At 43.1% G+C, this 16,435-nt stretch overlaps 1 protein-coding gene across 1 annotated transcript in view; it reads right to left on the bottom strand.

The window, feature by feature from the left end:
- FER1L5 (fer-1-like 5 (C. elegans)) overlaps nucleotides 1-16,435 on the bottom strand; it is an 87,490-nt gene that overhangs the window by 36,101 nt on the left and 34,954 nt on the right. Inside the window, 7 exon segments of the mRNA XM_006900714.1 lie at nucleotides 8,558-8,735; nucleotides 10,945-11,070; nucleotides 12,141-12,396; nucleotides 12,483-12,526; nucleotides 13,019-13,087; nucleotides 15,769-15,806; nucleotides 16,162-16,300. Of these exon segments, the coding sequence (XP_006900776.1) occupies nucleotides 8,558-8,735; nucleotides 10,945-11,070; nucleotides 12,141-12,396; nucleotides 12,483-12,526; nucleotides 13,019-13,087; nucleotides 15,769-15,806; nucleotides 16,162-16,300 (850 nt within the window).

The following is a 16,435-nucleotide window of genomic DNA, read 5'->3' as shown; positions in this document are numbered from 1 at the left end:
GGTGGGCGGGGAGAAGGGTGCAACAATGAATTAATGGAATTCCAAAATCTCTGTAGATGTTCATTGAAATGAAAAATAAATTAAAAAAACAAACAAAACCAAACACCACCTCTCCTGTCCAGTGGGACTGACTCATCTCTGCTGTCCAGTGGGACTCACTAGTCACTGACCTTCACCTGGGCTTTCAGAGACTGTAACTTGCACAGGATCAGACTGCCCATCATTCTTCCCTGGAGCATCTGGTGGATTCAAGCTGCCTGCCTTTGAGCTGACAGCATAATTCCTTAGGGCACCAGAGCTGTCTACTACAGCGGTTATTGCTGTTATATATTAAGCAGCACTGAATCAACTTCGACTCATAGCCACCCTAGGAACACAACAGAAGCTTGTCCTATCTCGTGCCTTGCTCATGATCTAATATGCTCCAGCCCATTGTGACAGTCACACTGTGGCTATCCATATCATTGAGGGTCTTCCTCTCTTTGTGTTTTTCCAAGGACTAGCCCTTCCTGACAACAAGCCCAAAGTATGTGAGACATAGTCCCACCAACCTTGCCTCCGAGGAGCTCCTTGGTTCCATACCCTCCAAAGACAGACTTGTTTGTTCCCATGGACTGCAAAAAGAATAGACATGTCTTGGGAAAAGTGCAGCCAGAGTGCTCCTTGGAAGTAAAAATGGTGAAGCTTCGTCTTTAATACTTTGGACATACAGCTAGGCAAGGCTATTCATGCTTGAGAAAATGGAAGGTCAGCGAAGGAGAGGAAGACCCCTAATGAGACAGATTGACATGGTGACTTTAGCAATGGGCTTGACTGTCAGAGATGATGAGGGTGGCACAAAGTAGGAAGAGTTCAGATCAGCAGTTCATAGGGTTGCTATGAGATGTGCTCAACATTACAGCACCTAACAACAACAACGAGGGATATTCAGTACACATACTGATACATAAGACATGAGTAGCCCTCCTAAGCAATATGTTGAGCAGAAGTAGCCTTTTTTTTAAAAAAAAAAAAGAGTGCTCCCACAGACTGAATTGTGCCTCTCCCTGCAAAATATATGTATATGTAATGATATATTGTAGAAGCTAAGTAATGACCCCTACAATCTGATAAACCAAAGAGTTTTAAAAGGCTTAAGGGTGGAATGTAACCCCCTTATCCCATCCCATGCCTGATCCCAAGAAAGCAGAGTTTCCCTAGGGTGTGGCCTGTAACATCTTTTATTTCACAATAGATAAAAAGGAGAGGAAATTTATTTGAGTATGGGCACTACATTACCACCAAGAAAGGCTCTCCACAGATGGTGTTCTTATGGAGTTGGCTCTCTGCTTTGTGATACCAGGAGGGTTAAGATCCATGGAAATCTCACCAGGCATGTGGATGTGGAAGCTGACTGGGACCTTCTTCAGAACCAGCAGAGAGGTCAGACCCTAGAGCTGGAACCCTGCATTTGTACTTCAGTCTACTACATGTTAAGAGAATGAGCTTTGTCTGCTAAAGCCATCCACCCTTGATCTCTGACATAGCACTAAATGACAAGGAAGGGTACCCTGTTATATAATTTTATTTATATGAAGTTACAGAATAAGTAAAGCAGAGAATACCAGAAGAATGTGTATCTGTGCTTCATTGACTATGCAAAGGCTTTTGACTGTGTGGATCACAACAAGCTATGGCTGACTCTGAGAAGAAGGGGAATCCCAGAACATTTGATTGTGCTAATGCGAAACCTATACTTGGACCAAGAGGCAGTCGTCAGAACAGAGCAGGGAGACACTGGATGGTTCAAAATCAGGAAGGGGTTCCATCAGGGACGTATTTTCTCTCCATACCTTTTCAATCTGTATGCAGAACAGATCATCCGAGATGCTGGGCTGTATGAGTAGGAATGTGGCATCAGGATTGGTGGAAGAATCATCAACAACCTACGCTATGCAAATGACACAACCCTGCTTGCTGAAACTGAGGAGGACCTGAAGTGCTTGCTGCAGTCCTCAGTGTGGATTGAAGCTCAACATTAAGAAAAAAAGATTCTCACCACTGAGCCAATTGACAGCATCAGTATGGATGGTGAAGAGATTGGGATAGTTACAGTTTTAGTTTGCTTGGCTCCACAGTCAACACTCTTGCTACCAGCAGCCAGGAAATCAAGAGATGAATTGCATTGGGAAAGTCAGCTGTGAGGGACCTCTCAAGAGCACTGAAGAGCAACGACGTCAGGCTGGAGATTAAGGTGCGCCTGATCTGGGCTATAATCTTTGCAGTTACGTGCTATGCATCAGAGAGTTGGACAATGAATAGGGTTGGTAGAGAATTGATGCCTTTGCGCTGTGGTGCTGGAGAAGAGTGTTGAATATATTGTGGACTGCTAGGAGAACAAACAGGTTTGTCCTGGAGAAGGTGAAGCCAGAATGCTCCTTGGAGTCAAAGATTCTGAAGCTTCGTCTGACATACTTTGGGCATGTTGCAAGGAGGGATTGGTCCTTGGAGAGGGACATCAAGTTTGGAAGAGTGGAGGGATGGCGCAGGAGAGGAAGACCTTCGATGAGATGGATCGATTTTGTGAGTGGAGTGGTGGGAATGAGTGAGTGTGTTTGAGATGGCAAGTTTGGCACAGGATAGAACAGCGTTTGTATATAGGGTCGCTATGAGTTGCAAATGACTCGATGGCACATAACAACAACAACAACAATGAATTAAGGATGGATTTCACAACAATAATTGCTCCCAGGGCTGGGGCTGGGGAGAAAGAACACAGACGTATATCTTCTTCACAAGGTTATGGGGATTTATAAATCATTATTGAAATAGTGGTTATACAGTGCTTATTCATATGTACATGACTTTGTTAAACTAACCAAACTATACCCTTAAAATCTGTGTGTTACACTGTTTGCAAATAATACCTCCTTAAAAAAAATAATAAAATACCACTGTTACGAGAATGAATGGCCTAGTCACACTCTTGGAGAAGTTATTTATAACATACACATCTGCCAAGATTGTACCCCTGAAGACATAAAGCAGAAATCAATAAGAAAAATGCGGTCAAACAGGAGGAAATTTGTGTTTGGCTCTAAGTGTATGAAAACATACTGAACCATCATTTGTAATCACGAAAATATAAATTAAGATCATATGAGTTATTATTTATTATTTTGGCAAGAATTAAAAGTCTGGACAACATCAAGCATTTCTGAGAATGTAGGATAATAGGAATTCTCATACCGCTGCTGATGAGTGTGTAATTTTGTATAATAACCTTTGCTTTGAATTTGCTTTCTACTCCTGGGTATATAATTTAAAGGAAGTCTTGCACTTGTGACAAGGAGGCATGTACTAGAATGTTTATAACAAAATTATAGCAGCAAAAATAGAGATACAATCAAAATGTTCATATACATTACAGAATTTGTGGCATAATTATATGGTGTGTCTTTTACAGAAACGAAAATTAAGTACAGCTCAACATACCAATATTCAAACAGAACCTAATGCTGACCCTGAGATGCAGGATAGATGAATATAAACCAAAGGATTCCCTCTTCATAAAATGAAAAACCAGTATATTGTTAAGAGATTCATACATTAGAAGTAAAAATATAAGCAAGGAGGTGATCAGCACAAGGATCAGGATTATTTCTTGGAATAAAGGATCTGGGACAGAGGTGCATTAAGATGCCAATAATTTTCCATTTTTTTAATCTGGTAGTGTGCTCATGAGTATTAATTTTGTTGTTTTTTTCTATAACTTATACATATATATTTTATAAGGAGCTCTGGTAGCTTAGTGGGTAGAACTGTGCTGCCAACCCAAAGGTAGGAGGTTCGAATCCACCGCTTATTCTGAGGGGAAAAGATGAGTATCTCCTCCTTTGTTATTTAAAGCCTTTGAAAACTACTGCAGGGTCAGCTATGAGTTGAGTGGGACTTGAAGGAATGGAACAACAACATACACTTTGTATCTATTTTGTATATGTGTCTTAGTTATGTTATGTAGTGTTGCTATAACAGAAATAAAATACCCCAAATGGATGGCTTTAAGAAATAGAAATTTACTCTCTCAGTTGGTAACTTGAATGCACAGTACCTCCTCTAGGTGAAGGTCCTTGTCTCTATTCAGTCAGCAGCTGTGGGCAGCCCTCAGAACTCTCCATGTGTCTTGACATCTGTCTTTTCCTGAGTCTAAGATATTAATAGTTCAGAGCCTTTGCTCTGGACTCATCTACTCTTAGCTCTTTTTCGCTGGCTGTAGTCAGATCCCTTCTTTGCTCACTTTTCTTATTTTGTATCTCCTAGAAGATAAAAGGTGATGTAGGCTAACCCCCAGGGAGGCTCCACTTCCACCAGATCTGGGCTGTGATCTAATGAAGGTGCTGTATCTCAGCCTCAACCCCTTGGAACTTATAAGCTAATCACATCCCACCATATCATTATATAACCACCAAATTACATCATCACCAAACTGCCAAGCCATGAAGAGTCATGACCCAGCCAAGTGGACACAAACTTTTGTAGTGGTTGTTATGTGCCATCAAATCAGAATTAACTCATAACTGACCCTCTAGTGGGCTTCCAGAGGCTATAAATTGCACAAGAGGAGAGTGCCCAATTTTTTTCCCATAGAGAAGCTGGTGAGACACATATTTGGGAGTACCTAATTCAATCATAGCAACATTTATTTCAAACTGTGAAAAGTAAGTAGCACATATGCTAAGTGAAAGAAACCTGCCTTCTGTATGAATATCTTTCTTATTCTATTTATATTAAATATACAGACTAGGAAAACCTATAGAGACAGATTTGCAAAGGCATTCGACTGTGCTCATCATAACAAATTATGGCTAACATTGAAAAGAATGGAAATCCTAGAACATTTAATTGTATTCCTGCAAACCTATATAGAGACCAAGAGGCAGCTGTCTGAACAGAATTAAGGGGACTCTGCGTGGTTTTAAATCAGAAAAGATGTGCATCAGGGCTGTATCCTTCTCCAGACCTATGCAATCTGTATGCTGATCAAACTGAGAAGCTGGACTATCTGAAGAAGAATGTAGCATCAGGATTGAAGGAAGGCTTATATACAACCTGCATCATGCAGATGATACAACCTTGCTTGTTGAAATGGAAGAGGATTTGAAGCACTTACTGCAGAAGATCAAAGTCTATAATATTCAATATGGATTATGTCTCAATATCAAGAAAACAAAAATCCTCACCACAGAGGCAACAGGCAACTCCATGATAGGTGGAGAAAAAAATTATTTTATTTTATTTGGATTCACTTATTCAGGTATCATACAGTCAAGAAATCAAGAGATGTGCTGCACTGGGTGAATCTGCTGTTACAAACATCTTCAAAGTGCTAAAGAGCAAGGATGTCAGTTTAAAGACTAAGATGTGCCTGATGCAGGTTATGGTTTTTTCATATGCTTCCTGTGCATCTGAAAGTTGTACTATAAATAAGGATGACAGAAGAACTGATGCCTTTGAATTGTGGTGTTGGAGAAAAGTACTGAACACCTTTGGCATGTCTGTTATTCTTTTGTACTGACAAAAGAACAAAAAAGAGTTGGTCATGGAGGAAGTGCAACCAGAGTACTTCCTAGAGGCAAAGAGGGAGAAACTATGTCTCACATGCTTTGGGCAGTGCTGAAGATCCAGCCCGTCGAGAGAGCAGCATGCTGGGAAAGGTAGAGCTGGTCAACATAAATGAGGGAGAACCTCAAAGAGACAGACTGGCACAATGGCTGTCATGACAGACTGAAGCACGACAGAGATGGTGAGCATGGCGCAGGACAGGGCAAGGTCCACATCTGTGCTTCACAGAGTCGCCAGGAGTCGTAGTTGACTGGATGGCATCCAACAACAGAGACAGAAAGTAGCTCAGTGGTTGCACTGAGAAAAAGTGGGGGTGACCGCTAAGGGTTAGGATGACAGAATGTTCTAAAAGTGATTGTGGAGAAGGCTACGCAAGCTGGTGAATTTACTAAACATACTTTCAATGGGTAAATGATCTTATATGTCAATTATGTCTCCATAAGCTGTTCTACTACAGCACCATAGAGATACTCAGTCCTTGGGTCAACCAACAATATGACATGAGAAAGACAGCACTCGCCTAGTGAGGAAAGCTCAGCAGTAAGAAGGGGTTGGGAAGAAGGATGAATGAGAGTGCCAGACACATTGATGGAGCTGCATTGTGGGGACTGCAGGCGAGGTTAAGAAGTAAAATGAGCATGAATGACTGAATGGAAAACTATTTCACTCCTTAAACGTTCATTCACCAATTAAAAAGTTAAACAAACAAAAACTATAGTGAAGTGGGAAGGGTGTTGACATGTGAGTGATGAGGATACCCGCTTTCTTCTCCATATCACTTGTTCCTTATCTGAGTCGCGAAGGATTAGTTTAAACACAGCTTGCTGAGCTCCAGTCCCTGATTTTCTGATTCTATATGTCTTGGGTGGGTCGAGAATTTGTGCTTCTAACAAGTTCCCAGTGATGCTGATTTTGCTCACCCAAGGACTGTACTTTGAGAGCAACTACTCTATACTGCCCATTTTTATTTATTTACTTCTTTTTTTAAAGATATCTAGCAAGCAACAATGCTGGCAAGGTTGTGGAGAAACTGTAACCCTTATTCACTGTTGGTGGAAGTGTAAAATGGTGCAACCACTGTGGAAGGCAGTATGGAGCTTTCTCAAAAAGTTGCAAATAGAGATACCATTTGACCCAGCAATTCCACTACTGGGAATATACCCCAAAGAAACCATAACCGACACCCAAGCAGATATATGCACACGCATGTGTATTGCGACTTTCGTGCCCATCAACAAATGAATGGATAGAGAAGCTGTGGTATGTTCACACAATGGAATACTACGCTGCATTGAAAAACAAGGAACTCATGCAATATTATTCAAAATAGGTGACCCTGGAGGACATTATGCTGAATGAAATATCTCAGTCGCAGAGGGATAAATACTGCATAGTATAAACTATATACTATATAGTATACTGCACTGTTATAAAACAGGATGGACGTAGGGGTTGGGGGGAGACTGAGAAAGTTGGGGTGAATAATGTATACTGCAATGAAACAGATAAAGGAGTGGACCTGTGGGGAGGGATTGCAAAACAACGAAAGAATTTGTCTTTTGCTTTTCAAAGAGAAGACTGTACTGAGGGGGAGGGGTGGTCAGGAAGAAAAGTGCTACAATGAATGAATGGAAATCCAAAGTCTGTAAATTTTCATTAAAATTAATAATAATAAAACATTTTTAAAACCTTATAAACTTAAAAAATGATATCCAATAGTTGGACAATGGATGAGTGAATGTCTGGGTGGGTGTTTGGGAGAGTGCTAGGTGGGAGTTGAATAGGTGGACTGATAAATGTATTAATGGATACTCAGAAGGTGGGTGAATGAGTAATGGATAAGTGAATGGTAGTCGGAGAGGTAGATGAATGAGCGATGGTACACAGGTGAATGAAGGATGGTTCTTAGGAATAAGGAAGAAAATGGAGTAGAGGAATTTGTGGTGTGCAATGCAGGGTAAAAAGGGGCTTGAAAGCAATACCTAGTTTCAACTCTGGTTTTGCCACCTACAAGTTAGGTTTTAAGAGAGCTCTAGTTGACATACTGTGGGCATGTTTCAAGGAGGGACCAGTCCTTGGAGAGGGACATCATGCTTGGAAGCATGGAGGGATGGAGAAAGAGTGAGACCATGGATGAGATGGACTGATTCAGTGACTGGGGTAATCAGGGTAGGTGTGTCAGAGACAGTAAAGTTGGCACAGGATAGAGCAGGTTTTAGGGCTGTTGTACATAGGGTCACTGTGAGACTCGATGGCACATAACAACAACAAAGAAGCCTAGTGGTAAGGAACTGCACTCCCAAAGGCATGTGGTTCAAATCCACTAGATGTCCCACAGGAGAGAGATGAGCAATTTCTCCCTGTGCAATTTACTGCGTCTGAAAACCTGCTTGGAGGGTCAGTTATGGGTCAGTTCTGACTGAGCAGCACATAACAAGAAGTTCTCTTTTGGGGAGCTCAGGTGGCCTAGTGGGTCAAAGGCAGGCAGTGTGAATCCACCAGCTGCTCTACAGCCATGCAGTTTACAGCCTCTGAAAATCCACTTGAGGGTCAGCTGTAAGTTGGCTCTGACTCAACTTCACGCAGCAACAGTTATGTTTTGGGGAGCTCTGAGGGCCTAGTTGGTAGGAAATTGTGCTGCCAACCCAAAGGCAAATGGTTTAATCCACCAGCTGCTCCTCAGGAGAAAGATGAACAGTGTCCTCCCGTGCCATTCACAGCCTTTGAAAATCTTCCAGAGGATCTGCTGTGTTGGTTCTGACTTGATAGCAATGAGTTCTGAGTGAGTTATGTTTTGGCAGGTAACTTCTCTCTTAAAACACAGTTTCCTCATCTATGAAATGGGAGTTAATAATGCCTATGAATGTTACATGAGTTAATCCCCTTGAACTGGCATGGCAAAGAGCCTGGCATGCAAGGGGGTGCTCTCTGCTTTTCAGATGAATTAGACTATTACCATCGTATATCACTGGGCTGTACTGTGTGCTTGAGACTAGAGGCTTGTAGTTCAGGTTCTCCTTGTTTCCATAGTGACCGATGCTAACTTCAAATTGGATCAGGTCCTTAAAGTTGGGCATCATAGTACAGGAGAGGAAGATGACGCACAGCCCATACTTCTGACGTTTCTGATGTATCTAAAACAATAACCCCACATTACCACTATGTAAACCAAGAGGCTTAAACCAAGAGGAACAAGCCAAGGGTTTAACAAGATAGGAAAGGAGGCAAGGATGAGGAGCCCTCTTTCTCAAAACCCATCTTTGCTCCTCTTCAGGGCAAACTAGACCATCATGGAGTCCCAACTCTGACTTGGCTCCCTTAGGCCTAACTGTTCAAAAACAGTTTCTCCCAGGACCTGCATCACCTGGCCTCCCAGGACCTTCATCACCTGGCCTTCTCCACCCAGGACCTTCATCATCTGCCCTTCTCCACCCAGGCAGCCTGGCTTCTCACTTCCTGAAATCAGGCACAACCTCCCTGGTTAGGCTAAGCCTCAAGTTGGACGACTTCACCTTCATTCCATGTGGAGAAGCTCCTCCCATTTTTTATTAAATCTCTTCTCTTGCAGGTGGGTGGGAAAGGGTGTGGGCAGGCTGTGTGGTTGAAATTGTACTTCTCCCCTCCTTGACTGCTGTCCATGCATCTTCTCCTCAAATTTCCCTCCTCCCCCAAGATGATGTTTTGTTGTTAGGTGCCGTTGTGTCAAGCACTACTCGTAGACATCTGATGAACAGATCTGAACCTTGTCCCATCCTGTGCCATCCTCATAATTTCTGATATACTTGAGCCCACTGTTACAGTTACTGTCATTTGATCTTGCTGAGGGTCTTCCTCTCTTTCACTGACCCTCCAATTTCCCAGGCATATTGTACTTTTTCAAGGAATGACCCCTCCTAACTACATGTGTAAAGTATGTGAGACGAAGTTTCTCCATCCTCACAGCCATCTGTTCTTCCAGCAGTCCTTGGGTACTCAGTGCTCTACTCATCCTTCTCCAGCCATGTACTCTTCCTCAAAGCCATTCCTACCATCCCTGCCTTCTCCTCTGTATTCCAATCACCACAATTCCCTAGTTTTGAATGTGGTTGCCTGCATTCTCTGAGTCTTTTCACTCCCTCATGTTTCCTCTGTCTTAAAAAAAAAATCCTTTCTCCCCTCTAAGTCTATACTGCTCCATTTGTGTTTTAGCTGCTTCCTAAAACCGTTGCCTCTATGAACTGTCTCCAACTTCTCCCTCTCATCCCTGGCAGCTGGCTCTTTCCTGGCCTAAGCCTAATGAGTACCAAACACTTTCCCTTCTCGCTGTTTCTCTCTTCCAAGGTCAAGATCTACAACTTCCCTCTTTTCCTTGGCTGCCTCAGAGCTCCCCTCCTAGGAAAGACCCTGCTCAGTCCCCTGTGCAAACATCTCCTTCTTCTACACTTCCTCTTCGATTGTTGCTGATTGGCTCCCTCCTCAGCCCCTTCACCTTTCACCTCATCCACACTCCCTGGGTGAGCTCTTCCACACATATGTGGCTGGTCAACATGGAAGTCCCACAAACACAAGTCCATCAGCTCCCCATTCTCCTCCTCCAGGAAGCTCACCTTGGAACATTTATCCTGGTCACTTTGTCACCTAAGCCAGAAAATTAGGATCAACTGAAACAATTGAGCCTCATTTCTTATGTCTGATCAGTCACTGGGTTTGATCATTTGGCTTCTAAAGGAGCTCTGTCCCTTTTGGCCAGCAGTCTTCCACCAAGACTACATCTCCAGTTCTTTGGACTAGGTGACTCTAGCTCACTCCCCTATAGATATTCTTTCTTTAAAATGCCATGAGAACATACACCACAAAACATCAATTCAAACCATTTCTATATGTATATATGAGTGACATCAATTGTACTCTTTCTGGTTTACAACTATTATCACCACCTTTTCCCAATACAGTCAACTCTTAAAATTGCTCCCCCTGGCTTTTTCAGCCTCAGTGGTCCTCCATTGTCTTCAGGGAAAAAAAAAAAAAAGAAATCCAGATCTCTTAGACTATTTCACAAACCTTTGAACTTAGGTCATGAATGAACACCATTTCTCTTTAACTAAATTACACAGTTATTCCACCCAAACCTTATGTTTGCTGAGTCCCCTAACCACTTGAAGTCCATCCTGCACATCATTAAGCCCTCCTCCTCACTAGACCCCATTAGGAACTTAGTAATTACTCCAGCAATTTATCATTCAGCTATCCTAACTCAAGAGTGTTCCCCTTCAGCCAAAGTGTTAGATACCAAGATGGTTGGAATCAGAAACTGGGCCCATGGTAGATTGGGAGCAGGTCGAAGGACTGGTTTTCCTGGGTTACCTCTACTCTGGTCACTTCCTGAGAGAGCTCCTTTATATTAAGCTGTTGATTGGGTTTTATTTGAGTAATTAACTCCAGGAAGAGTCGCCCTCGGTATGATAAACCATCCTTAAAAGAATCAGGACTCTACAAAGGGCAGAAGAAAGGAAAGCAGAGAAAAGGTGAAGGAAAAAGACCAGGCACATCACCCCCATCCCTCTGCCTGCCTGGAGCTGACTGGAGAAAGAGCTTGTAGAACCACAACCCGGTAAGGAATTCCAGGTACCCCAGACAACTCTGAGCCAGGAACATGTGACCAGGTTCCTCCTTGGGCATCTTCAGCTCCCACTACTCCCCTGTTCTGCCTGCCAATTTGAAGAACCAAGTCCAAAGCCCTACTTGGGGGAAATGGTGCCAGGAGAAGGAAGTTGTGGCCTGGCCAATCAGGGTATGCCTGCTCTCCTTGGCAGTGGCGATTGGTCCATGCATACCTTAAGTAGGCCAATTAGAATCTGCCATGGGATTCTCAAAGAGAAAGTATGGTCACCCTGCTCTCTGCGTGGAGGCTTGACTGTAGTAAGGAACAATGAGGCCAAGGCATAAAGCCAGCAGAGAGACAAGGAGAGAGTGAATCTCCTGTTGTGGTTGTATTGTGGAGTCAGAACTAACTTGTTGCTGACCTCCAGCAGGTTTCAGAGGCAGTAAATCCTGGGGGAGGAGATTGTTCATCCTTCTCTCATGTATCAGCTGGTGGATTTGAACCTTGTACCTTTTTATCTGTGGCACAATTCCCTATCACTAAGCCACCAGAACTTCTTGAGAGTCTTTTGATGGTATTGAGTTCCTGCAGTTCTTCCTCAACTTAGAATGCTCCCCAGCCTCTTTCCATGTATATTTAAGCCAAATGAAGTTTATTTTCTGGCATTTACAACCAGAATTTAAAATATTCTGATGCATTTTCTACATTTCTTTGCACTGACTTGAAAAAATCAATTCTCAGTGAATATCTAGAGCACTAAGTTCCCCCCCCCCACCTTAGACCCCATCACATGGCAATATCTACCACCATTATTTATGTAAAGACTTCTTATTCTCTGCTAGAGATGGAGTGGAAATAACAAATCTGAATCCTCTCTCAGCATTTCCCAGTTTCCAGGACCTTACACTTGGTTAGGGAAAAGTCCACTATTTCCTACAAGCTAAAATGAGAAGCTTACAGTGCCTTCTTCTGAGATCCTGAATGGGGCTTTTTTACCACCATGAAGAGTCAGGAAGCTGGGGCCAAAGCAGGGTAGGAAGCCAGAGTACTTTCCTGGAACAAGAGGGGGTGATAAGGGATGCACCCAGGGGGAGGAGGGTGGGAGGCAGGGCTGAGGCTGGGTCGGCTTGCCTTCTAGCTCTGCACCGGTGGAGGAGATCTGGTTGATGCACAGGCTGGCTGTTCCAATCTCATCCTGACAGTCCTTCTTGGTGCTGGGAAGAAACATGCTCTGTAGGCTTAACCTGGTTCTGGTCTCCTTCTCGCTTGCATCTCATTCAGCCTCAGCCCAGTTGCTTACCAGTCCAAGACTCTCAACTTGACGTAACTGGAGAGGAAGGGAAGCTGCAAGGGGAAGATGGGAGAGCAGTGTTAGTGTTCATACTCAGGCCTCCTGAGCCCCAAGAAGATTCTGAAAGCAGCCCTGAGTCTGGGTCCACAGCCTGGCTTAGCTTCTAAGGAGTCATTGAATCATGAAGAGAGGGTTAACCCAGAGCTTAATGGATCTTCATTTTATATAAGTCTGCTCGCACAGTCCACAGGGAGCTTCACTGCTTGACCAAAGGCTGTACCTCTCAGTGCCCAGTGAGGGGCAGTTATAAATTGTTTCTGAAGGCAATGAGCTGGCACTCAGGGTCCTCTATTCTTAATAATACTAACTATACAAGGCAATGTTTTCTATCTGTCCCAGACTGCCTTCTACTCTGTCCCGGGTGGAGCACCCACTTGCTATGTTGCTTGGCCCATTTGCACCCCCACAAACAGCCTCTGTAGGAGGCACAGTTGGGAAGGGCGGGACGTGCTGATTTTGACCCTGGCTTGTGAGAACCACAGTACCTGAATTGGTATGGTCAGAGTCTGGTTCCAGGTCGGGTTCTCAGTTTTGTTCTGCATGCTGGTCTTGAGCTGGAAATGGTCCGAAGCAGTGTCAGTGCCAAAAGGATGCCTCTCTGTTCCAGCCCCTGACCTCTGCTCAGCCCTTCCTCTGTCCACTGATAGATGCTGTCTGTAGCATGGAGCTGGCCATACTAAGCCCTGATTTAAAAACTCACTCCTTAGAACAACCCACCATAAAAGGCCAAAAAGACAGCATGTGCACAAGGCAGAAAGGGATAGGATAGAAGAATGAGTGGAAACAAGGATCACAAGAAGGAAATGAGAAGGGTGCTGTTAGAATGGAGGGATATTAATCAAAACCACAAAGCCAAATGTGAATGAATAGGGAAATGGAAAACCAATTTGTTCTGTAAACTTTTACTCAAACCATAATAAAGCGGTGTTTGGTTTGTGGGGTTTTTTTGTTTGTTTTGTAAAGGCACCTTTTATAATTTATCAGCTACAACATTGGTTCTTTGTGTTCATCCTTCATTATTTTGCCAGATTAAGACTATTTAATATTCTCCCTTAAAAATAAATTTTCAATTGACTTAATTTTAAAATATATAAAGGGTTATAAATATAATATAACCTGCTAAGAGTTGGTTCCTACACTACAACAATAACTAGATTCCAAAGGGATCTCTGGTAGTCTAACATGTACAGGTTTGTGCTGCTAACCAGACATGGAGCCTTTCTGGTGGGTCAACCCCACCAACACTTCCTTGGGAGACAGAAGGGCAATCTCTTCCCATGTGATTTACAGCCCCAAAACCCACTGGAGGGTCAGCAACGAGTTCTGAACTATATCATGAGCATAAACAAATAGTTTTTGTCAAATCCTAAAACGGAAAAAATTGGGCAAGAACAGCTGATGACAGCAGCACGTGCCCTTTAAAAGCATCAACTGGGGGAAAAGAAAGCATCAATTGACCTACTTTTTTGAGCCTTAAGTTATTCTAAACAATACTTTCTTTGAAATGAAGAGTTAATTGGGCTATTTAAATTCTTTAATACAGTGTAAGAGGGATTTTTTAAAATTCTACTGAATTTTATAAATATTTTTTTTAATTTGGTGTACCATCGAATTGAATCGACTGGCACAGGCGGAGTTTGCCCCTCCTTTTTCAGCGGAACATCTGGTGGATTCGAACCGCGCACCATTAGGATTGCAGTGCAGCTTCTTGCCACTAGAGCTTCAATTTTATTATTTTTTAAAATTAATTTTAATGAAAATTTACAGAGACTTTGGATTTCCATTCATTCATTGTTGCACTTTTCTCCCTGCTCTCCCCACCCCACAATTTGTTCTTCTCTTTGAAAGAAAGATTCTTCTTTCATTGTTATACACTCCCAGCCCCCAAGTCTACTCTACTGTTCAGCCTTCATTCTGGACTCCTGTGATGACAATAATACCTAATCCTATATCCCTTTTAAACAGTTCTCTACCTCATCTGCTTCAATGCAGTATACATTATTTATCCCCTCTTTCTCAGTCTCTCCCCAACCCTGAAGTCAGTCCCGTTTTACAACAGTGGCACTATGCAGTAGTTGTCCTTTTGTGCTGAGATACTTCACTCAGTATAATGTCCTCCAGGGTCACCTATTTTGAATAATATTGCATGCGTTCCTTGTGTTTCAATGCTGCATAGTATTCCATTGTGTGAATATACCAGAGCTTCTCTATCTATTCTTTTGTAGATGGGCACTTTGGTTGTTTCCAACTCTTTGCTATTGTAAACGAAGCCACAATAAACACGGTTGTGCATATTTCTGCTGGAGTGGTGGTTATGGTTTATTTAGGGTAAAACAAAGGGATTTAAAAAGATTTTTACATGAGGGAGCTCTGATGGCTTCTTGTCAAGAAGCTGCACTGCAACCCCAGAGGTATGTGGTTCAAATCCACCAAATGCTCTGCTGGAGAATCTCCTCCTGTATCAGTCAGATATGATTTGATAGTACACACACACACACACACACATAAAATAAAAATTAAAAAAAACTTTTACACATATGCCTGCACCACTCAAGACCACCTTACCTTGCTCCAAGAGCATCTAAGCCACTCAGCACATTGGTTTTAAAACACAATAAATTTTTGGTGGCGCTCCCTTCAAAAAGGGGTGACTAAAGTCTTTTCCTTTCAATATGAGCTGAGTTTAGCCTCTCGTTTCTAGCATGTAATACTGCAAATGATGGTTTGTGAATTTTGAGACAAACCTATTAAGCATTCCCTAAATCTGAACATTGTGCATATGTGTGTGGTGTGTGTGCACACACATAGCACTATCAACACGTCTTTGCTCTTTATTTACAGAGGATCCTAGAATCTCTTGCAGGGAGCCTTCAATTTACAGACAAAGAAGCTGAGGTCTAAAAGGAAGCAGTGACCAACTCAAAACTGAGTGGTTGTTGGAATGTTGTTTCATTTATCCATTCACTTGTCCACCTGTACATAACAGGTGTGTGTGTGTGTGTGTGTGTGTGTGGTCTTTGTACAAGGTGCTGGACTGCAGGGACACAGGGATAACTAGGATGTGGCCTTTACCTTTGCAGTTTCTGGGGCAAGGGGCCACATGGCTCATTAGTGCAAAGCCAGGAAACAGCTCCTGACATCTATCTAGCCTGACATCTTTCCCTCCACACACTATCATTTATTTATTTCAGTTCTCAATTTCCTGAATGAAGCCTTGGGCCCTTTGGACACGTACCTTTTTCCCACTTATTTCCACCTCCAACATAGGATTCCCTGGTGTGTTTTCTAGGAGCAAGAAGTTACAAAGTTTTTGAGACAAGAGAGTCAATAGAGAAGTGGCAGTCTCAATTACAAACACTCCCCTGTGGGTTCCATCTGGTGTCTCTGTGAAGATCTATCTTGAGTCACCAACACCCTGGCCCTGTGCTATGGCCTCCAGTGATAACAGGGGCCAGGAGAGGAGCTGTCATGCATCTGGTCATCAAAGATGAGTCAAGGCTCGTGGCAGATTTCAGTCTCAGCCTGTCCTACCAACCCAAATCTTAGGTCACTGACAAAAGGAAGGGAGATGGCCCCATGAGGACCCAGGATGCCACTGAGTAGGGGGCCTCAGGGACCCGTTCCCCACCACCCTGGCTCTAACGGAAATAAAGGTCCTCTGCGTGGTAGATGAGGAAGTGTAACTGAGCCATGTTGATTTGGACTGCTGCTGACTTGAAGAGTTTATGATGCATATCTTCATCTCCGTGGGACAGCAGCAGGTCTACCTGAAGAGACCAACAAGACAGGGTCAAAATCAAGTGGAGGTCATGGCCAAAGGCAACAGACCTCCCACTTGGGGCAGCAGACAAAGGGACGAGTGTGACCATCAAAAGCCACTTTGTAGGGAGAGGAGCGAACTG

This window comes from Elephantulus edwardii, unplaced genomic scaffold (genome assembly GCF_000299155.1).
Source record: "Elephantulus edwardii isolate Elephantulus edwardi_28Jun2011 unplaced genomic scaffold, EleEdw1.0 scaffold00291, whole genome shotgun sequence".
Classification (NCBI taxonomy): Eukaryota; Metazoa; Chordata; class Mammalia; order Macroscelidea; family Macroscelididae; genus Elephantulus; species Elephantulus edwardii.
This window is presented reverse-complemented; position numbering and strand designations above follow the sequence as displayed.